This window comes from Micropterus dolomieu, linkage group LG21 (assembly GCF_021292245.1).
Source record: "Micropterus dolomieu isolate WLL.071019.BEF.003 ecotype Adirondacks linkage group LG21, ASM2129224v1, whole genome shotgun sequence".
Lineage (NCBI taxonomy): Eukaryota > Metazoa > Chordata > Actinopteri > Centrarchiformes > Centrarchidae > Micropterus > Micropterus dolomieu.
In genome coordinates this window covers 9,838,218-9,861,260 of record NC_060170.1, presented here as the reverse complement: position 1 = coordinate 9,861,260, position 23,043 = coordinate 9,838,218, and the positions used below count along the sequence as shown (strand labels likewise).

At 39.9% G+C, this 23,043-nt stretch overlaps 1 protein-coding gene across 1 annotated transcript in view; it reads right to left on the bottom strand.

Moving 5' to 3' along the window:
* Positions 1–943: 943 nt before the first annotated feature.
* dapk1 (death-associated protein kinase 1) overlaps positions 944–23,043 on the bottom strand; it is a 50,033-nt gene continuing 27,933 nt past the window's right edge. The window contains exons 15-22 of the mRNA XM_046033988.1: positions 19,758–19,835; positions 16,945–17,161; positions 13,182–13,367; positions 12,087–12,284; positions 11,124–11,262; positions 10,559–10,679; positions 7,668–7,856; positions 944–6,379 (exon numbers count right to left, since the gene is read on the bottom strand). Coding sequence (XP_045889944.1) covers positions 5,084–6,379; positions 7,668–7,856; positions 10,559–10,679; positions 11,124–11,262; positions 12,087–12,284; positions 13,182–13,367; positions 16,945–17,161; positions 19,758–19,835 — 2,424 coding nt within the window. The 3' untranslated portion in view covers positions 944–5,083. The remainder of the gene's footprint in view (positions 6,380–7,667; positions 7,857–10,558; positions 10,680–11,123; positions 11,263–12,086; positions 12,285–13,181; positions 13,368–16,944; positions 17,162–19,757; positions 19,836–23,043) is intronic.

The following is a 23,043-nucleotide window of genomic DNA, read 5'->3' as shown; positions in this document are numbered from 1 at the left end:
TATAGCTGACAAGAATGAAACTCAACCTGTTTGTCTATTTGCATCAACTCATGTGACAGAAGTTAACAGGGGAAAATGTATTTAGTGTGTACATGTACTTAAATAATTCTCTAATTCACCACTTCTTTAAGTATTTGGTAATAAGCTATTGTTGATCTTTGATAATTTATGCAGGTTTTTGTAACTGTAATGTAGTATGCATTATTATTTGCTTGCACTAAAGTGGCTTTATTTCCATATCTCCACCATTGATATAATCTATTGTACTGTATATCTTTAATATTAACTGTAGGAGAGGGAAGGCAGTATTTTTCTTGGCAGAACTGATCCTAACACAAAAATAAAAGTTTTGAGCTGGTGCTCAGATTGAAACAGTTTTTAAAAAGTATTTTCTTATCAGTGTTTGTAAGGCACTGTTAAAAACTTCTTGAAAGTGTGATAAAAAAAGGTTTTTACAGTTTAAACTGAGTCTGACAACTTTCTAGGGATTTATGAAAAACATATTAAAGGCCATCAAAGGTTATTGGCTTCATTTTATTTTAATATATTCATTTTGGTATTCAGTTTACTGTTGATGAACAACTCAACCCAGTTTGAATTGAAGCTTAATCTATAGTATTCACCAAATCTATGTTTTAAATCCTGTTCTGAAAAACAAGAATAACAAATTCAGATTCATGGTCTTCAAACATCACACCTTCCGTTCCCTCTCTCCCTGAACAAAGACTGTTAAATGATAGTTGGCAATGCCAGAAGTTGGAGCAAGTTGAGACGAATCACATGTGCTTCAGGTAGCAGCAGACAGGTTTTGTGAGTGTGTGGGTGGAAGGTCGCTGTGTGAATAACACAGCCTGGAATCTGGTGGGGGACAAATACAGTAAATACCCAAAAGACACCAGTCTGTCCCTGATTTACCCAAGAGATTTAAACAGAGTGGCTGCCATTTACACTGGTGGTGAAATATTTTATTGTCAAATAAGAAGTGTTTTTCCCAGCAGCAGTCTTTAAATTCATCCAGTTATAAACAGTTTGGAGATTTAGTGCCATACAACAAAGCAGGCACTTTTTTTGGTCACATGGCCTTCAAACTCACGTAAAAAAACTGGACTAATTTATTTTTCTAATGGCTTTTAAAGGACTCTATCATGGACATTTTCACAGACAAACTGTTTAAAATTGTGCTCAGACTATCTTTCAGGATCCCTATACAAGCTTCTGTCTCTCAATGTTATTTATTTTTTCATGTCTGCTGTACTCTATTGTTTCACCTCTCCCCTCCTCTGTATGTTATTGCCTTGTTGGTCCCTTATGCTTATGTTAAAAATAATTCCTTACATAAGCTACCTCAGGAACCTTTGAAAATATCTAAATGTCTTCAATTAGGACAGAGATAATGATATTAGGTAAAGAATTTATTATAAAATGTATTACACTATAAAGTGTCAGAAGTACTAAGAACATGGCATTCCAAGACATGCTAAAAATAAACATAAATAGCGACAAAAAGACTTGTGCAATGTGGCGATTAGACCGGAGTCTCAAGGGGGGGGGGGATTCACCTAAAAGTAATATTGAATAAATCTTTCCTCATCAAGCAGGACAATATTTTTGCTTTTAAATCTACTTGTTTCGGTCAGACTCGCAGTCAGAACCATCCAGGGAAAAGACACCAACCGGAGACGAAGTGATTCCCAGCTTTCACAAAAAAACCCATAGAATTCACTTTCCTTTCTGAAACATCACACATCAGCTTGTGTACTGTACAAGGCAAAAACAGAGGAATGAACGAGTGTGTTTTAGGCAGACAACATGATGGCAATAATCATACACAACCTCAACAAAAGCAAAAAGAATGAAACAAGAAAAATAAAACGTTTCTCACCAGTTTGGAACATTTCATTTCATCACGTTTTTTGTACACGTGTTGAGTGTTTTATCTCCATATCTTTGATTTGTTTTCACCGTATTCTTAGGAAAGATGTGGAGTACATTCATTTTGCCTTGTTTCAATTAACGTATTGGGGGGGGGTGAGCTGGAAAGCAACAGAAAAGTGAGGATGAAGTCGAGGAAACAGGACTTGAGTATTTACAAGTTTGCTGTGTCAATTGGCAAGTTCAGATTGAGGTGTACAGTATTTCAAATAGTCTTGAATGTCTTGTTTCACACAGGGGAAGTAAAGCAGACAGGAAATACTGCACTCGGGGACAGAGCTTATCTTCATCTTTTTTTTTTTTTTTTATTAAACTGGGACACTGAGTCCTGAAAGGGGCCTTTACATCCACAAAGGCAAACTTTTTAGAAATAAAATACCTCTTTCCCAAAAACTTCCAACACATGTACTAAAAAAAAAGAGCACTTTCTTCTGGTTCGCAAACATTATAAAAGTACCAGCTTACACAAAGCGAAAACGTCTTTCTAGGACATTTCTGTCGTCAGCAGCCTTTGGCCTCATTTCAGCTACCAACACTAACTTCATGCCATCTTTTCCCTGCTTCTGCTGACAGAGCCAAGCTGCAGCTTCATGTTATAGAAAAGGACAAACTGAAAGAAGAAGTGAAGCCACGCATGGCCGACCAACACTGACAGGAGATCAAATTTAGCTCGACAGAAGCAGCGTCCATGCCACTGTGTAAAAATCTGACACTGTGGACGGTAACTCGATTGTTGACGTCTTTGCACTGGTCTGTAGTTCAGAAAACCTGTTGAGGGAGCATTACAAAATGTGCAGCGTCAGGTGTGTTGACTAAAACTAGCGGCTTCGGATTGGAATAAATTACCTTCTAGCTTAGTAGAAAATGTTAAAAATTTACTTTACATTTTTGGCGGCATTTTCGGTGCAAAGTTTGGGGTCTCAGTAGGACCCTTAAGCTCTGCAGGAGGAGCTCCACCCTGTCTGTCATAATGCTTTCTAACATCAAATGCTCTTAGCTTTGTGTGAGCAAATACATTTTGGTGCTGGAAGGATCAAGAACCTACAATAAGACACTGTACTTTGGGGAAAGAAAAACTCTTGTTCTTCTGTTAAAATGGCTAAAGGTCCCTTTACGTGAATTGAAAATGAGTAAAAAAAAGCCTTTTAATTGAAAACATTTATAGTAACACTTTATTTTGTAGGTCCCATAGTTAGCAAACAGTTCCAAGAAAAGACCTGATAGGTTGATGGGAATGACAATCTCTTAATTTGGTAATAATTATAGGAAAAATGTATAGTTTTGAGTTGAAATGTGAGCAATTTCTCATTTCCTGTTAGTATAAAATGGTAAAGTACATTGATGTCTTATCTTCTAACTGTAACTAAGATTAGTACGAAAGCTGAAACGATTAGTCGATTAATCTATTTGTCAATCAATTAAAAATTAACAAGCAACAAATTTGATAATCTAGTTATTTTTAAAGCAACATGCCCCAAAAACTCACTGTTTTCTAGGTTAGCTTGTCTTCTATGGTTGAAATCTTTGGGTATTGGATCTCATTGGTCAACTTGGGCTTTGGCAACTTTTGGGCTAATTTGGGCAAAGTTTCTGACATTTGATAAACCACACAGTTAATCGATTAATAGAGAAAATAATCCTTAGTTGCAGCCCTAGAGAGTGTAAATGTAGCATTGTGACATAGCTGGTGTTTTAATTGGTGCAATTAATTAGAGCTGCATTCATTGAGTTTTTAGGGGTCAGCAGAACAAACTGAAAACAACACTGACACTTTATCACCTTACTAAGTTGATACGGCTAACTTGTTAGCAAACAGCAGAGCAACATTAGCATTCATGGGGAGTCGTATTTCTGGCCACTTGACCAAGTCCAATACTCACTCTCTGTTTTGCTCCGCTACATTCACCAACTAACGCTAACTTTCTCTGTCTGGCTGTTTGGTGCTGGGCAGGTAGTGTGCAACGTGTTTATCGTCATTTTTAACTAAAAAGCAGCTGCCCTCTGAGAAGGGGGTTGGTGAGGGCAGAATTTAGGGACAAAAAAAATCAAATCCATGATCCAAAATAGACTACAACCTGTAAAATAAAGTGTCACCAGAAATTAAGCAAAATGAGGAGATTTCTGTTGGATTAATGAAGAAATATTCTGTGTAAACCCACAAATACACCAACTTAACATGAACGACGGTGTTTCCCTTTGACTCTGCCAACAGTTCCCACAGAGCGTCACATCGGCCCACGACGACTCAAATACTAGACAAGATTGAACGGTTTTCGTCTCCTGCACTTACAAACACTAAACAAAACACATCTGATCTCAGCTTTATGTTTGTGTCTCCTGAGAGTAAAATTTAATTTTCATTGTAAGATGAGCCGAGCTTTCGTTTTTTCCCCCTTTTTTCATGTTTCTTCTTCGTGAACCTTTTCCTGTCTAAAATGTAAGATGGCCTTTTCTCTCAGTATTTATTAATAGTGTCAACAAGGCACAGTTCTTCAAATGTTTGGAAAGAACTACTGTTGTTTTATAATAACAAGACTATTTGTGCTCTTTAGGGAGGTAGAAGGCCACAAAGGCACAAAAATGCTGTTAATTTCTTAAACACTAAGCTGAACATTCACATCAAGCTGATATTATATGTAACTGTGATGGATGGAGATAGCAGCCTTCTACATGTACACTGATACAATTAAGTTTCACTTGAGGATGAAAGAGGTCCAAACATGAGGCTGCCATCTTTTTAACCGTGTCCATTCCTTCATGTAGAGTTTTTAACATTTATCTTTTCTCTACTTTCGGTCTTTTAGCTGTAAGACGACTGAGACGTGGGTGGTGCAGTAGAGTAAGGGAGATATTAAAAAGCAGCACAACAAGATTAAGAACAGAATAAAAGCACTGGATTCCTCTTTGGAGCTCAGGACAATCAGCTCTTTCACAACATTCATGGTGGAAGGAAAGGTCAGCTGTACAAGTGTGGAGAGCACAAACACAACATCTGGTTCATACGCCAACTTAATGGTGTGATTAAGGAGCGAGCAGCTGGACTCTCTGATTGCACTTCATGTTCATTCACACACAAGTCTGTGACTCTCCTTTAGGGAAAATGTCAGACTGTTGGACGTTTGGCGAGAGCAGAAAGACGATCCCGTTCAGTTCAGCGGGAAATGACGGAGCTGATGGAGTTGTAAGACGTGCCGCCGTTGCAGGTCGGGGGGTATCCGTTAGCGGCCCCTACCAGCGCTTCCATGTTGACCCTGAAAACAGGAGAAACTTTGAGCAGGAAGTCGGCGGCGTCTCGGCGGCCGAGCTCCCTCAGTTTGGCCATTAGCACACCCACCGTGCTGCCTGCCCGGCCGCTCCACTCCTGTAGCAGTGCCGCTGTCGGGCTGGGCTGCAGCATGGCCTGCTGGGAGTCTGGGTCCGAGTCCAGCTCAGGGGTGCCGTTTGGAGTCCCGTTGCTGTGTTTGGCCACCAAGTCTGTGAGGCCGAGGTTCATGGCCAGCAGGCACCAGTCTTTCCCCAGAGCGTCAGGAGGGTCCAGCATGCGGCAGAGCTTCCTGCGCGCCAATAGGGGGACTTCTGATATGTGGATGTCCGTTCCCAGAATCCCCAGCTGGTAAACTTCAGCGCAGCCGAAAGTCAGAATGCTGCTGAAGCTCTCTCGGTAGCCGCCCATGGTATTAGTGAGCGAGCTTTCCCGCTGGACTTGGGCCCGGAAGAAATCTTTGGGTTGGTAGATCATGATGGGGGCGTGGTGTTCCCGCAGCTGCTGAGGACTCAGATAGTATTTGGCTGTGAGCAGTCCGGGAAGCGTGGAGGCCAGCAGGTTCTCTGTTATACTACAGATGGTGTCCAACAGGGTGTAGCACTTGGCCCGCTCTGAGTCGTGCCCACGCACCTGAATCTCCACCCCCTGGCCGTGGTTGACCAGCAGGATCATCGCCTCCACTCCTGCCTGGCTCACCTTGGTGCCATTGGTCCACAGGTGGATATCTCCATCGAAGTCCTCCCCGCCCTCCTCCTCAGGCTTCTGCTGGTGGCTCCAGCGACACAGGTTCACCTGCAGTTTGTGAAACAGGCCACAGGGGAAGGGGGTAAGGTGCTCCGCAGGGACGAGTCGTACCCCGCCGTAGAGCAGCGACTCCTCCTCCTCTTCTTCGGTCCAGGAGCGGTGGAGGCCGTTTGTCTTGATGAGGGCAGGAACGTCCACCATAGAAGGGTTGGTGGCGTCGCGGGCGCAGACATCCATGGCATCCAGGATCTGCAGCAGCTCGTCCACGTCACTTTCAGGAGCCAGAGCCTCCACCTCCTCCAGCCTGTAGCGCCCCCTGTAGTGGTGGATGGCCTTGGGCGTCTCCACGGAGAGCAGCTTGCCGAGAATGTTGCTGCAGAGCCAACGGGGCTCCAGCAGAACAACATCCTGCACCGTCTCACTCTGCATGATGTTGATCTGTGGGAAGAGGGAGGAACGATGGTGAGAGAGGAGGAGGAAAAGAAACAGAGAGTAAATTGACATTTAAAGAAAAGTAAAAGTAAAGAAGGTATGGGGGAACAGAGAGAACAGAGGGAAACAGGTGTGGATAAATAAATAAATAAAACATTTAAAAAGACAAAAGAATATAAGATCAACCAAATATGGCAAAGGTTGCTGCAATGGAGGTAAGATAGGAGACCCGGCAGGGCTGGACGATATGACCTAAAATCAAAATCATGATTAATTGAACATTTTAATGAACAATTATTTTTGTCTTTTTGGTTGTTGTTTTGTTGCTCTCATTGTTCACCGGCAAGGTTTGTACTGTAAATATGCTCAGCTATTAAAGGTGGGATATGATTCACAACTGTCAAAAGTCGATTATCTATCTAGACTATGCCTTTGGTGTGAGAGACCCGGTTCAATCCACCATTGTGTCCTGGAGCAAGACACTTAACCCCTAATTGCTCCAGAGGTGTGCGACCTCTGACATGTATAGCAATTGTAAGTCGCTTTGGATAAATGTGTCAGCTAAATGAATAAATGTAAATCTAAATGGTAACTAATAACGTAATAACGTTATTAGTTACCATTGGGAAGTGCAGCGCTAGATAGTCTGTGGTGTGCAGGTAACAGAGACATGTTTGGCGCATCATCGCTGCTGAGAGAATGAGCGCTGCTACTCAGACCTAGTGTGCTTATTTTGAGACAAAAACAACAGCAAATACATACAAGGAACACTTTTCTAACTCAGGATGGTTCCTTATTTGGCTTCCTATGCTGAGTCATTCTTGCTTCACAGCAATTCTGAGAAATTATTTGACATGACAGTTGAAAATGTTTTGTTTTTGTTTTTTCATGAACAAATAGTGCACCCTGGTGGCAGTCTGACAGTCAGCTTGAGTCTTGATGATTTAAATATTTAAATAAATGGGGCTGTTGCATCAGAATAAATTTGTGAGCTCATTGTTTTAATATATATATATTTTACATATCATTACAAAGAAGTAAATGAAGACATATTTTACAATATGATTTTAATCCAAAAAAAAAAAAATTAGCTAGCAAAGTAAATTTGGGCCCTGAATAGGCTTCTTTTTTCTTATTACTATTTTAATACAGATGTTTTGGGTGGGATTATTTTGCCTCTATTGTTTTGCGAAGCTTTTCACGTTCTGTGTTTTGTTCTTACCCAGTAAAGGAAAACAATACATTTATTTTGCTGAAGCTACACACAGTCTGGTTTGAAGCTGATAACACCCACCTCCCCCATGCTGTGGAGCTGCAGAGCCAGTGTGCGCAGGTAATCCTGGCTGACCAGAGGGTTGATCTGCTCCTGGACGTCGCTGACAAACTGCTGCCACGATGTCAGCTGGTTGGGTCCGCTCAGCTTCCTCCAGGTCGGCAGGGTGTTCAGCAAACGCTCCGACAGCAGCGTCATGGGGCTACAACTCTGCAACGAAGGAGAAGGAGGGCCAGTAAAGACATGGATTCACTGTATGTTAGCATTTCTTAACATTAACTGAATAATGTCGATTCGGTCGCTTGATTTCAGTATCTAAAGATACTCAGCTGTAGAAATCACAAAATAAAATCATTTATAACATTATTTTCATTGGTGTTAAGTCTACAAAAGGTTTTGGCTACTTCAGACTTACAATGAATTCGTATAAACTAGGGCTGCACGATTAGTCTAATCGCAATGTCGTCATGTGCGATTACATTACTGCACAAAGTGTGCGATTTAATAAAACAGAAAAGGTGTGTGTGACACTCTCTTCTCTGTGTGCGCTGCAGTCTGCTCATCATCTCCGCCCACACCGGGCTCTCGCTTGTGGCTCTACAAACATAAGGGCCTACGTGCAATCAAAAACATTATTCATGAACAGTGTGCCAGTAACTTTTAAGACAACAACCTACCGTAACCCCCCGCTGTTATGCCTGCTGAGAATTGCATGCACCTACAAAAACTGCTTTTAAACGCTATAATATCCTTTGTGGGGTTCATCAATGGGGATAAATGATTCGTAGTATATATTTAATGAACGTTTATAGTTTATGATTTATTACAGTAAGCAGAAGTACCATTCCTTATGGTTCAGCTAAAATATGTGGAGATAACCGCATTTGATCAGTGATCACAGCAAAGTGTCTGAAAAGGACCTTAAGAGGTGGATGCATAATTCGGCAGAACAGATGTTGGAGGCTACCTGCCGACATTTGCATCCACCTCTTTTCTCAGAATGAATCAGCGTTACCACCCGCGAGGTGCATGCAATTCTCGGCAGTCATGAATTTGGCACAACACCTGTTGCTCTCTGACAGAGAGACGACGGCAGCAGGTGAAGCAGTAAGACAGAAGAAAACTGGGAAAAGGTTAACGTTCTAACGTTGTATCGGTGCCTTTTGTTGTGCAACTTTTCATAAGGCCTACGTCCCGGTAAGTTTCACTTTTCGTCAACCGACCAATCACAGGCTGGATGGGGCGGGACATTAAAAAAGGTTTGACGTACTACATCAAATCATTAAATGTTGAACAATATGATTATTGACACGTTAGTTCTTAGCATTAACAAATTAGAGACCAATGTAGAGCCGTTTTCTTGCACAAGGGTTAAATAAATAAATAGATCACCCACAGAAATGAAACAGCTGTAGCTGGATTTAATATTCAACTAGTGGTAAAATAGTAAGCCATACTATTATATGAAATTATAATGAATATATCCAACGAAGGTTAAAATCAAGGGCAACTGGACTTGGTTAAAGATACTGGAAGACGTTTCGTCCCTCATCCAAAGGACTTCTTCAGTTCTGACTGACTGGCAGGGAAACTCAGCTATTTAACCTCAGTGGGGTCGTTGGCCCGGATACCGCTGGTTCGTTAGTGTTCCTAACACTAACGAACCAGCCATAATTCATTATAACCATAATGAATATAGTAATTAATATAGGCTACTAACTATACTATTAACTGATAATTATACTGTTTATTTAATGTTATAATATTATAGTAATAGACTCAGAATGTATACTAGTTCCTCCTCCAGGTTGTAGATAGAGACTCTGCATTAGACAGATGTACATTGAGCCGGTGCCAGGATGCCAATGTGCCAATATTTGCCTCCTCCGTAGAGCAACACACTCCCTTAGTTCTGTTTTACTAGTTATTGTTATAAATATTGTTTATCGCTTAACTTTTTTCAAAAACACATTTCAAAATGTCAGTATTTTGTTCATTTTCCTTGATAAATCAAGCAAGTGGAATCATAGTACCTTTTTTCCATTATAATCAAATCACAAATCGCAATATTGTCCATAATAATCACAATATGACTTTTTCTCCAAATCGTGCAGCCCTAATATAAACAAGGTTATTAAGAAAATTGCGTTATATGGACAAAAATGAAGCCAAAAGCGCCAAAATGTATTTGACGTGTACTTTTAGATTATTTTTAGATTGGCCCGTGTCCTATAAACTAACATGGAGCGGATGGGGTTTATGACCTGTACTGCCAGCCCATAGACTGTATATAAAAAGTCACAGGAAGGCGATCAAGAGGTTTTGGCTTCAGTTTTGGGGAGCGGTCATGTTGTCCATCTTCATTTACAGTCTACGCTTTTAACCAAGTAAAATATTATACCAAGTAAAGTATTTTCATTGAAATCCGTTCTTGGGTTCACACGACGAGATAACATTTTAAGAAATCTTCAATGATGAAATATGTGACAGGAAAATGAGCATTTTCAGCCAAATAAAAGACTATTTTGGGGTTGGAAACATTTCAAAATGCACTTGCATTAGGTGCAAACATGTTGTTCGTGTCTTGTCTGTCTCTCCGTTGCCGTTTATTATTTCCTACGGGTATCCAAAATGCTGCCGCCACAAAAACAATTGGAGGGGGCATCTTCTATGTTATGCTGCCTTTAAACGGCGTCATGCTGATATCGTGAGAACGCTTTTCACCTCAACTAGAAATATCGCCATTTTAATATTGCGAGATCTCATGGCACAAGATCTCATCATACCCCTAGTTAATTGTGTTGTGTTCAAATGTTCTTCGAGAAAGATTAAGTGAAAGTAAGTGGTTTAAAAAAAAAAAAAAAACACAAAATCAGGATGGGAAAGACATTTTGCGTGTGTGCAGATCTCACAGAGATGATGTTAGCGCGAAGTTCCTGCAGGTGACTCCTCAGCAGCTTCACTTCTTTGGAGTTCGAAGCTCCAGCGTCCATCACAAACAATTTGTCACTTATCTGCAGGTCAACCCCAAACCTGAAAACAAGAAAATCCATCACCATTTTAAAAACTTAAATGTCTTTACAGGAGTGCTGAGATATGAGGGAACATCCCTTGTATTCTGAAAAGGCGGAGAACAGTCAAGTGCTCCACATGATTGTTTTCGTGATGACATTTTGAACCTTAAAACGTGTAACTACTAATAACATTAATCACAGCAGCAACAGGCAATTTTATGTAATATCATCAAATAGGTGAAATAGTTTGTTCTCCATAGCGACGGTTGATGAGGCTCATGGGTACTGAAATATTTACAGCTATATGACATAGTAAAAATACTTAGTCTCACCTGCCAAAGTCAGTTTATTAAAGAACCATTTGCCTCTGCATTGTGAGAGGTAAAATAATACAACAAAAATACACAAACAACAACAAAATAATCTCCATATCCCTCTTGTGTTCTGTGGTTTGAGTCCCAACCTGTTCCTGACTTCCTTGAGCAGCGCTTTCTCCTTGTCGTAGATGAACTCTCCAGAGAAAGCTCTGGGGATGTCAGCAAGGTCGGCGTGTGTCGCCACCAGGACAACCACAAGAGGCTGCTGGATCCGACCTCCGAAAGCTGGAGAGAGACACACACACACACACAGAGTCAGACCAAACTAACACAAGACCTGGCCAATCATACAATTAAATTCTAGATTGAACTTATTTACAAACACGACTCAATGAGACAAACTTTCACAAAGATTCAGTGTCCATCAGAAGAAAGCTTTGTGCTCCCACACATACCTCGCTTATACCCAAAAATTACTTTTTTGGGTATTTTTGGTGAAATTCAATGACGTTTCTGGTAAGACATGACATGATAAACATTAGGCATCCCAACGGCCTCGCTTTTCACTAATCTTTTTCTAACTGATCTTTTCAGGTCTCTGTTCAGTGAAACTGTAGCTCAAAGATTGTTGTCAGGTGAAAACCTCCAATGTCAAGAAACACCTTTTCAAGCAAGATCTATTACTGAGATTATTCTCAAGTCCAAAAGCACTAATATAATGACGAGTGCAGAAAAGGCCCCCTCTAGCTGTGACTTTATCACCAGTTGTGCCCATCTCTCTCCCCACCTGACCTCTGGCTCACACAGACTTTGGGGCTCTCACAACAACGCCCAGATTTGCCCTCTTTCACATGAAGCAGTCCCAAAATCTTGACTCTCCTGGACATTAAAGGTGTTAAATCCTATTTCAACTCTCACCTGGTGAGGGAAGCTATACCTTCCTCAGACTGAATGTTCTTGCCCAAATGGTTTTTACCTCAATTGCATTAAAATTGTAGTTTTTCTGTACGTAAATCAGATCTCAAATATTTAAGTGTATTTTAGGATAAAAGGATATATTTTAAAATTCGATAGTCATGGTAAAATATGACTGCCCTCACTGTCCTCACCGATGTTGTCCTGTGGCAGGGTGAGGGCTTTCAGCAGGTTCAGCCAGTAGGTGATGTGGCCCAGCTGGGTCTCGTACGGCTCCTCCAGGCTGAACAGGACCAGGTGGATCGCTGTGGCGTCGTTGGCTGCAAAGTAGTCATAGGAGCAGTAATAGACCGGGTTCCCTGAAAACTCCCACACGCTGAAATCCCCCACACCTACAGAGAGGGATATAAGTGACATGAACAACATGTTCATTAATCATCACAGTCTTTAGCATGTACTGCAATATCTAATTCATCACAGTAAGTAAAGGTTATTTTATAAAATGTAAATGTAGCGATGAATTTTCACACCAAAAACACTAAACATTTCACATAAAATGTTCCAGCTTTGTTTAAATTTAAGCTTTCTTGTTTCTCACCAGCGGTGGACAGTACGTAAGAACATTTACTCAAGCAATTTGAGCAATTTTACTCCTTTATTTTAACGAGTTTAGTTACAACACACAAAACATGTACAAGTGCCTCCAGTTGAAACAAAAAAACAAACAAACAAGTTTTTGGGCAGCTATTATGATAATTGCTCTGATACAAAAAAATGTTTACATCTGGTACCTGTGGCTGTCGCAGGACTGTAATAAGCACAGCCAGTCATCTCATTCAGTCCAAAGGAACATTGCCTAACCAGCTTTAACTATTTTAATAATAAAAGAGTGTTGGTTGGACAAAAGAAGCATTGTGAATGTGTCACTTTGGGCTCTGAGTAATTGTGACGGCATTTCACTATTTTCCGATTTTTTACAAACCATGCAATCAATCGATTAAAGGAGACAATAATCAGCAGATTAATCCATAATGTAAATAATCATTAGTTGCTATCCGATACAAAAATAGTTAAAATTGAGAGTAATAGAGCAAAATAAAAAAATGATACAGCTACAACAGTAAAACTCTGCTTTTACATTCAAAGCATGAGAGAATATATAATAGTACATCAGTTACATTTCTCTACATTTACATACTTTTAAATTTTTTTTAATGCAAGTTTTATTTTTACAGTTAGGTACAGGTATTACTAATTTAACTATTACTAATAAAAAACTTGGTTCTCACCGTGGATGTTGGCGTGCTGGATGTCGATGGCCTTTGTGGCCTGTTCGTCAGCTGCGGACAGAGCGTTGTGGACGGGGGAGAAGACCTCCAGGACACCTTTGGTCAGGCTGGGCTCAAACATCATGCTGCGACTCCGCACACTCACATTCTCACAGCCAGGGTACAAGTTGGAAATGCTCACTGACACTAAGCACAGAGGAAAAGACACATGAACAGGGGATCAAAACTGCTAATTAATGTCTCATAATAATGGTCAGAATTAGTGAACTTTTAGATTATTATTACTACTGCTATATTTAGATGACATTGGCCTTTCATTTTAAAGTAATTTGGTCATCATACAGTACATTTCAACTGAGATTCAATACATCTTTTTTGTATATTTTAAATCAAATTCTACAAAAGTGTGAATAAAATCATTATTTAGAGATATTATTATTCTCTAAAGGGTTCTGCCTCTGTTGTTTCAGTGGATAGACTTTGTGTCCCATTGAGTTTCCAATCTGCTCAGAATGGGATTAATATAGTCAAATATAAAAACAATACTTTAAATCTGTAAAAACAATAGCTATTGGTTTCTAGAATAATTTTGTGTTCTCTAAATGCCAGAAGCAGGTTGTTTGTCCACTTTTTTTTTTCCCCAGGAGAAACTTTACAAAGATGACTAGAGCACCACAGTATAACACAACAACCAGAGGATTTGGATAATTTTGGATTAAATCAACTGTTAAAATATAAAATAAGAGCAAATGTTTCACAAATCTAAACTGCACTTGTGTAAGGTAATAAACACTTAACTAAAATATTTCAGGTGTTTACAGCACACATCCGAACAAAGATGTACACACTTACTAACACATGGGGGTGCTATTTTATTACAAGAAAATCCACTATGCAGACATAACATTTGGATTCTGTAGGACCACACCTACAGCTTGTTTTATATGGTCTTCAACAGCAGTCTTTTTTTTACTGCAGTTCTGTATTTGTTTTGGTCCACACTGGCTTATTTTGACAGAATCAGGGCTGGAAACAAAATGTTTTCACATGTAAGTGTAGTGGCTACTCTTTTGTAAGCAGCTTCTAGTGAAAAGCTTTCCGAGCACAAGGAACTGCTCGCAATCTGATGTGGAAATTCATCTGGAAAATGTTCTGTTTTGTGGTTGTTGCAGCCAGTTGATATTCTCAGTCCTAATCAATCAGTGAGCTTCTTACCGGACCAAACACAGAATTAAAAAGAGGACACATGCTTGAATTGTTTCACGGGCATACTTGGTGTGACAAAACAACTACAAAAGCATGCTGAGGTTCAGTAAATGTGATGATGTTCAGGGTCTTGACATAATGATATTTAGCTGTTGGTTGTTTTAACAGTGATCCCACCAGAAAGAATATGGCACTGCATCAAAATACAAACAAAAGATTTCACAACCAAAACAAAATGCTTTTCTTCTCAGATAATTTCAACTTTGGTAAAATTAGCTAAACTATTTTTCCCCCAGCAAGTCTTAGTGTGATTCATGTAGAAAAATAAAACTAACGTTACAGTTGCCAAGCATCGAGTGACACCAGTAGCCAAGGCCTCTCCCTTGCTGTTTTGAGACATCTTTCTGCATAAGCAAAGAAGAGGGTGAGAAAAATATTGAGGTACATGACAAATTTACTTGATGCCATATTGGTTTTCTGGTTTTAGGTCAGGCAGCTTTTCTGATGCAGGTTTGAACGTCAAGGATGCAAAGCTTTTTCATATGTCTGTGTCAACACCTTTTCTCTCTGTGACTAAGCGTCTTACAAGAAAGGGTGATTTATAACTGTCTATTCAAGAAAAGCACAACCTCCCGTCAATGTGTTTCTGTGCTGTTTTAGAGATAACTGAAGCGGATGAATAAAAGATCAGTCCCTCTCAAGTAAGTATGAACAACCTGAAAGGCCAGAAATCAATGCACAGTGCAGAATTCCTTAAGGTGTCAAGTTGTGTTTTGCAGCCAACATCACAAATATTGACACTAGCTGAAGGTAAATATGCATTTAATGTGACACACTTTGACTTTTGACAAGTTACAGAAGAACACTGATGCTTGTATTAAGATTAAAACTAGACAAATGACATCATGACGGCACTTGTTCCCTCTCAGCTCTACTTCTTTGTGTTTCACTGTAGACCCATGTCACGTAATGCTGCAGATATAACGCAGAGTCAATAACGGCCGTTACTCAATTCAGCTAGAACTGAAAGAAGAAGAAGAAGAAGAAGAAAAAAAGCTCTTTCAACTCCCCTTCAGCTCTGACAGAGGCTACAGATTTCCAGATAGTATAGAGGATGGGGTTGGTAATACTATACGGCTCACGTAACCGACCATTATCTGAGCGAGCATCACGTCTGTCTAGGAGGTAATGGCTCTGACCGCTGCAAAATAGAGCGTTTAAAGGAAACACAATGGTATGAGTGTGTGTGTGTGCTTGTTTGTGTTTTTCTATACTACACTGAACATGTGTCTTACCACAGACCTGTCACAGCAGGACTGACCTCCACAAAAAAGCTTTTCTGAAGGCCAGGAGAGTGAGAAAGGATCAAGTGTTTCTATTTAAAGGTTCTAGTTAGTTTTACTGGGGTTAATATCTAGGCGTTACGTTGTGGTAAAGGGTCACCGGCTTAGCTGTTGAGTGAACTGGGGTGAGAAGCAGGTTCCTCTTTGTGCTTTTCATTTTGTGAGGACTTGTGTGGTGTTCTTTGGGATTATGTTTTTTTTCAAATTTGTCTTGGCACATGTTTTTCTTAAAAAGAAAGACACTGACAAAAATGGGTGACTCTCCATGTCTTTGTGTTTCAGTCCATTCATCTCAGATCTGTGAAAGGCTGCAGGTGTGTTAATGGCATGCATTTATGTCGTCCACACTTCTTCTTTGATACTCTCTCACTTGAGGCCACCAAATTCAGAAATTCTACACATACAGTGAAAATAATGGATGCCATAAAGCAGATAATTGCTGTTAATATGGTTCAGCTAACAGTAAAAATTCACATTTTCTTATTCAGCATATGTTCCGAAATGTAAATATGTACCGACTCACGTGGACATTTTAAAAGAGAATCACAAACCATCAGAGAAAGTTGATACTAAGTGTGTTGCTCAGGGGAACTTTGAGAGAAGCTGCTGAAGGAGGAAGAACATGGTCATAAACATTTTTCCAGGTCTTTGGTGGAAAAAAAGTCCTATCAAATCATAAATTGTTCCAAACAGGCTTCTGATAGTCTGCTTTTTATGTTGGCTGGACACAATGCAGCAGCAGCAGCTAAATTTTTGTAGCACCTCCTCCTGCTTCTCATCTTACTTCTTTCTTATTTAAAGGATAATTCCAGTTAACTCCATCTGGTGTAATCATTTCTATCCATTATGATAACACTGTACTCTCCAACTTGCCCCATCTAATTTTAGCACTGGACTTTGTCAATTAAATGTTAAAAATACCAAACCAACAAAAATAAGAATGAATAAGAAAGTTGTGGTAAACTGGAATTATTGTTTTCATGCTTCAAAATCTCTTGAGAACGTGAAAACAGTTTGTATGTCATGATGAACTTGATGAATGTCTGAAAAGGGGAACAAGCATTAAATGAACACTGTTGCTATGCACCCAACAGTACGGCAAATTAATTATTCTGGCTTGTTTTTGGCAGAATAAATCATTCTGGTCCTTGGCAGGTGAACGCTTAATCTTGTGAAGGGTTATCTCAGCCTTACCAGAGCCGTCTGTCACCTACCAGCCGGTTTGGAGTTGATGGGGGAGTTGGGGTGGCGGGCTGTGTTGGTCAAACGTGTCCTCTTCCTCCGGAAGAAGCTGCGCAGGATGCCACATTTCAGAGACTCCATCAGGGTGCTCTTCCCATCTCCAGAGTGCCCGAACAGCTTCAGCTTGATCCTGGGCTGGACGGTCTGAGTGGGCCGCAGCTGCTGGATGTAGCTCAGTTTGTGGTTGTCCTAACCCAAAAACACAAAACACACACACCAGAGGAAGAAAAGGATTTGTTAAAAACCACAGTGACAGTTCAGGTCACATTGAGATACAAGTTTATCCACTGTATGGCATGAACTCCCACGTTTTCATATTAAGGAGCTCCAAAAATTGGATGCCAGACTTCAATTTATCAGATTTTGTTCCACATACTGTATCTTCTTTTTGAGAAAATGCCAAACACGGCAGACATAGTAGCAGAATACCTCCTATTTCATGTTCGCAAACTCACAAATTCTTTTAAACTCAACTTAATTGAGCAGCTGTGGGTGATGATAAACCTTGGGGGCATGACAGTGTGTAATGAAGAAAAATGCAGACAAAGTTCAAGGTAATTAGCACCAAACAAGACTAATGCTGCGCCTCAATTTATGTTCTTCCATACTTACACTTGCTATTTTGAGTGCACATGTGTGTTCAAGGTGGTACACTCGGTGAAAAACACGAATGTGAAATGCTGGACACTTCTCAACCTCAAGAAGAAAAAATAAACTCTTAACCTCAAGGATCGGCATCTTGGCTAGGTAGCGGAAGGGGAGGAACCACCAACCTGTTTTTAAAATTCGCTGCAGCGCTTGTAAGCAACAGTGAAATGAAGTCAAGTGAGCAAACAAGCTGGCAGATATTTTGGTGGATGACAATCGTGGTCAGATGTTACAGATAGTGCGCCGCCCGGGTGCAATTAAAAAGAAGAACGCTACCATGTCCAAATTCATGCAATACCCAAGCAAGTACATAATGTACACAGTGCACTACATGGACGTGTACTAATGGAAGTATAAGAAATGGGACACAGCTTAAGAGTGATGATGGAAAGTAACGGTAAAGTACAGGAAAGTGATTCTTTGGGGGGACATGAATATCTGTTCAACATTTCATGGCAATCCCTCCCATAGTTACAGGGATCATTCAGTAAAATATCAAAATATTATATTGATTTTTTTGCTGAATGACACAGGTTATCCATCCTTCCTGGTAGGTTGTGTTCCATGTCCCAGGACCGGTCCACATCACAGGGGTTGTGAACTACTGTGTTGCTGAAGGATGACCAGGGTTTCACTTAGAGCATTAGAGTATTAAAAATGTACATTTCTATGGTTCAGACTGAAATGATTTAATATTACAGATTTCATAATGAACAACAACACCAGCAAGTCACGTTTTGAGTGGTTGATGTTATTGTTTTAAATGCCTGGTAGCTGAGAATGTGGCTGATAAATCGGCTAATAGACTGAACTAACCCTAACCTTTCAACGGACATTAACGATATTTAAATGGATCTGTCTGTTATGAATGTAATGTACGTTGTGTGAAGATCATCATCAAGATCACCTCACACAACACGATGAATTATTATTATTTTTTTGACATTTCAAATTAACCTCTCTGTGTAAAGAAATAGGGCATGCTGTACACTCACATATATATAAAAACAAAAGCCATCTTAAAAGATGGCTGGCTTCTCTGTACCCTGCAGCAATCCGGTTAATTCAACAGGTAACATTTGTTAACATGTAAGACACTTTTTTAACCATCCAACAGATGAGTCATACTTCAGAAGTGGCCTCAAATACTGTGAGTGGCTGTGTGGGGTTTGAAAGCACTCCCTACTCCCACATGGGTTATGTTAACACATTCAATAAATACAACTTGTGAACGTGTGATTCACATCTGAGCAGAATACAACTTCTCATTTTGAAATAAATTATGGTGAACTCAATGTGTACTCTTTTAAAGTTAGAGGAGCAGGACTGTATTTATTTCTCTCTGGGCACTTGGTAAGTCAGCCTTTTTGTCAAAACTGGCATCGATGTGCTACAGTGTCTTAAATTAGCCCAGCATATGCAGAGGATGACTGTTTTCACAGTTGCTGCTGTCATGTTTTCACGCTCTGCACTGAATCTCAGCAGGTTTTCTGGAAAAATGGATTAGAAGAGAAGTCGGTAACATTTAGCTTTAGGTAAAAAGCAAAAAACAAGCCTCTGGTGGATGTGACTCGAGTCAGACTGGGAACACGGGACAGAACTCCCCAAACACCTCTGGAACCAACCAGTTTAGAAAGTCATCTAGCTTCAAGGTGGTATATAACCTGTCCTGCTGAAGATACTGAAGCGCAGCCAGTCTTTCAATATACTTTGTCACTCTTGATAAAACAAGTTCTATTCTCTATAGTTATGTTATTGTCATAAATATTGGCTCATAACTAAAATAAAGATGAATAGTATTATTCTTCTCAAGATAAAAACCTGTTAGATAAAGGAGCTACAAATATTTCATATGGTACTTAATAATTTATTCTACCTCTTTGTGTGGAGCAAAGTGCTGCCACAAGTTCTAAAAATGGTGGGATGCTCAAATCTAACACCTTCCTGATGCAGACGTCTCTCTCCCCACATGTCTGAACTGAAATAGACCCAGTGTGAGCAGTGTTTGTCAAACCTGGTTTTGCATCATACAGAGTTTAGGTCTTTTCTTTCCCGTTCAGTACTTTGGAATAGCGACATAATGAAGAAACCACGGGTTTAACTTGTCACGTTTATTGAGAGGTGTGTGTGTGCGTACCTTTTTAAGCTTGCCCAACAAAGAAACGATGGGTTCATGGTGATCAGTATTAGCCAAATCCTCTGCCGTCTTTCCATCCTGGAAGAAAATGAGAAAAAGAAAGGGATAAATATATGCATGAGAAATCTTGAGCAAACAGATAATCCCTTATATTTGTTGTGCATTTGCACTCCAGTGTTTTTAATCCATATTTTTCTTGACATTTCATTTAGGCAGCCTAACATTGCAGGTTTTTAAGCTTGTCATTTTAAAACAAGGCAATTCACGCAGCGCTGACTAACCTGCTCCTGCCTCTCAGCTGTCTGATTGGCTTTATGAACAAAGTGCAGCACAGCTGGTAGTATAGTCCTAGTATAGTCATCTTTTCACTACACCTTTGTGTTTCGCTCCAGCAGAAACACACTGCTACTGGAACTTTGGATTTACTGTATCTTAGGATACTTTTCTTAGGTGTTGTGTGTGAACTGTGTATCATGTCGCCAAATCACAAGAGGAGATATTGATCACTTATTTTTCCAAGAAACTTAAAAGACAACCAGAAAAACAGGAGACATAAACAGGTCTTTCTAACTTTTCTCTATCTTCTAAGAATTCTCCATTTTTAGCCACTACTGCGAGGTGTTCGTTGCTGTACAGGACGATCATTGTTTCCTGTGCTACCTGCATAGTTTTCTCAGTGAGGACAGTGTAGGTGACGGAATTAAAACACTAATCTAATTGTGGATACATGAAGCGAACACATGGTGAATTTCCAGACTGAAATGACCTCTAATGACATCACACCAAGGCTTTCTGATGCCTAGTTATTACATATGTAAAAAGAACGGCATTGTCAGGCTCACTACAGACAGTAAAAAAAAAAGGATTGAAATTGATGCTGCAGAACTTGAAATATCCACTTTTTTATTCCACACTTTCTTCTTCCTTCTCAAAATCTGACACCTTCATTGCTCACAATGCAACTCAACATGGGCGTTGTAGAGATGAGGAGGGGGCATGTAATAAAACCTGGATAGGGTGCCTAATTTTCCAACTTTTAGTCTTCAGCGCCAACCCAACGCTGTGAAGCGACAACACTTGAGTCAATTGACCAGATTTTGTGTCCCCAAATGGCTTAATACAACTTTTTTCTCATGTGCAGTAGAACACCTGGAAACAGTCTGTAAGTACTGTAACTGTAAAATTGGTGGAGTTCCCCTTTAAGCACTGCGCTCTCACAGCTGATTCCAGTAGATTAACTATAGCTGCAGAGGCTGTCCACACACACACACACACACACACACACACTTACAATACGTGCCCTCTCAATCTTTCCCTCCATCCAGCTCTAGAACTGCCCTAATTTGTTGCTCTTCCCATTTTCCCCTGAACACACTGACACAGAAACACCACGGATCTGACAAGTTTCATGTTTCTTTCACTAACGCAGCCATCTGTCACTGTCCGGCTCTGGCTGCTGCTCCACAGGGAAAAACTGCACCGACAGCCTGAAACGCCCACAGAGCGCTTCCTACTTTCACACACCATTACGGCAAAGGATGTTCAACAAGGTTTGTTATGAAAAGATACTGATTGTAAAAGCCACTTCAACACATATCTATATTAGGTCAAATGTTTTGCATTAAAATCAGTGCAATGTTTCCATTTGCTATTATTCTGGTTATAAATTGCTAAAATACAGGTGTATTTGTGATTTATGACAGGTGACATTGCCATAAAGCATTTTTTAGTAAGACGCAGAGAAGTCAGCAAAGCTTTGGATCAAAGTAAGTTTTTGAGTGTGTGATATTGAGATAGAACATATAATAATGTCTTGAAAGTAGGAACATTGTTAGGGTTTCAAAAGAATCAGATGAGAAACAGCTTTATTGCCAATTAGGAGAAGAAGTTGTATTTAATTCAGTGGAACATGAGTCAAAACTAATATACTTTGCAGACTAACAGTTATAGCCTGGTAAAATGGCCACTATACCGATTACTGATTGTTTATTCTTAAATAATCAATTAAGAAGACTTTTAAGAATAAAGAATGCAATTTTAATATGAAGCCTTACAAATTCATTTTCTGGCTTCTTTGTTGTTGGTTTTTTTATTCGTCTTTTGGGTATTTTTGCTGGATAGTGACAGCTGCAGAGAAAGACAGGAAAAGTGGGAGAGAGAAAGGGGAATTGAACCCGGGTCGCTGCATTAAGGACTTGATGGCACACGCTCTACCAGGTGAGCTACCGGGACGCCCCTAGCTTCTTACTTTTAGTATTTTTTTCCTCTAGAGTGCCTCCCTGATAAGGTCACATAATATTATAAGAGCAGGAGAACACTGACCTTTAAGTTGTATGGATCAGCTAAATGTCAGAAATGTGAGCGTGAATGAAGTGCAGCTCTAACCAAAAATCGACCGCTTAGTGGGAATTACTTATGTGAGCAAATTCACGGGACTCGCTTCTACAGATGGCAGGGTGTTACGACAATTACTATCGCTGCTTGGCAACTGACAGATGATGTGAACGTCTGGTGGTGTGTTTGCCCTAAAACTGGAGATGAATATTAGATCATCTATAGTATCTCTGTTTTAGATTAAATATCGGTTTGTCCAAAGGTCTCTGTGTTGTTTATATACAAGGTAGAGCAACAAGCAACAGGGCAAAACTGAAGCCAGAGAGATGATGACATATGGGGCTGAAAAATACATTCAAACTCACAATGCTGCAAATGAGGATGAAACTACACAAATGTATTCTTTCACCATCCAGTAACACGTTAAAACAAAGAAAATTGTAGAAATCGAGCCTTGGGCTGACTGTATCCTCCCTCAGCTGCTCCATAACAAACCACTGAACAATGAATTAAACATCTCAATATGCGCTTTACAGATTAAACATGCATAGCACATCAGCTGGCATACAATATTAACAGCTAGATAATGCAGAGAGACAAAAAGAAACCTCAGTGTGGGACTGACAGTGGAGTGGAGCCTCTGTTTAATTTTTAAAATGTTAGTTATATTCCTTCTAATATCTGATTTTCTGAATTCAATCCAAGTTCAGAACTGAAGTAGCCTCTCGGATGAAAGGCGAAACGTCTTTGAGTTTAACCTTCCTTGGATGACTGAGAACCTTCACAGACATCTGAATTAAAGCATATGGAAAATATATTTACTCACCAGATCAGAGTGAAATAATTTTTACAGGAATTCTGATTGATCAATAATCCAAATATTTGTGTTGATCGACTAATCTATCAATCGCTTCAGCACTCCCTCACTGCATGGAATTCATCAAAATCATTT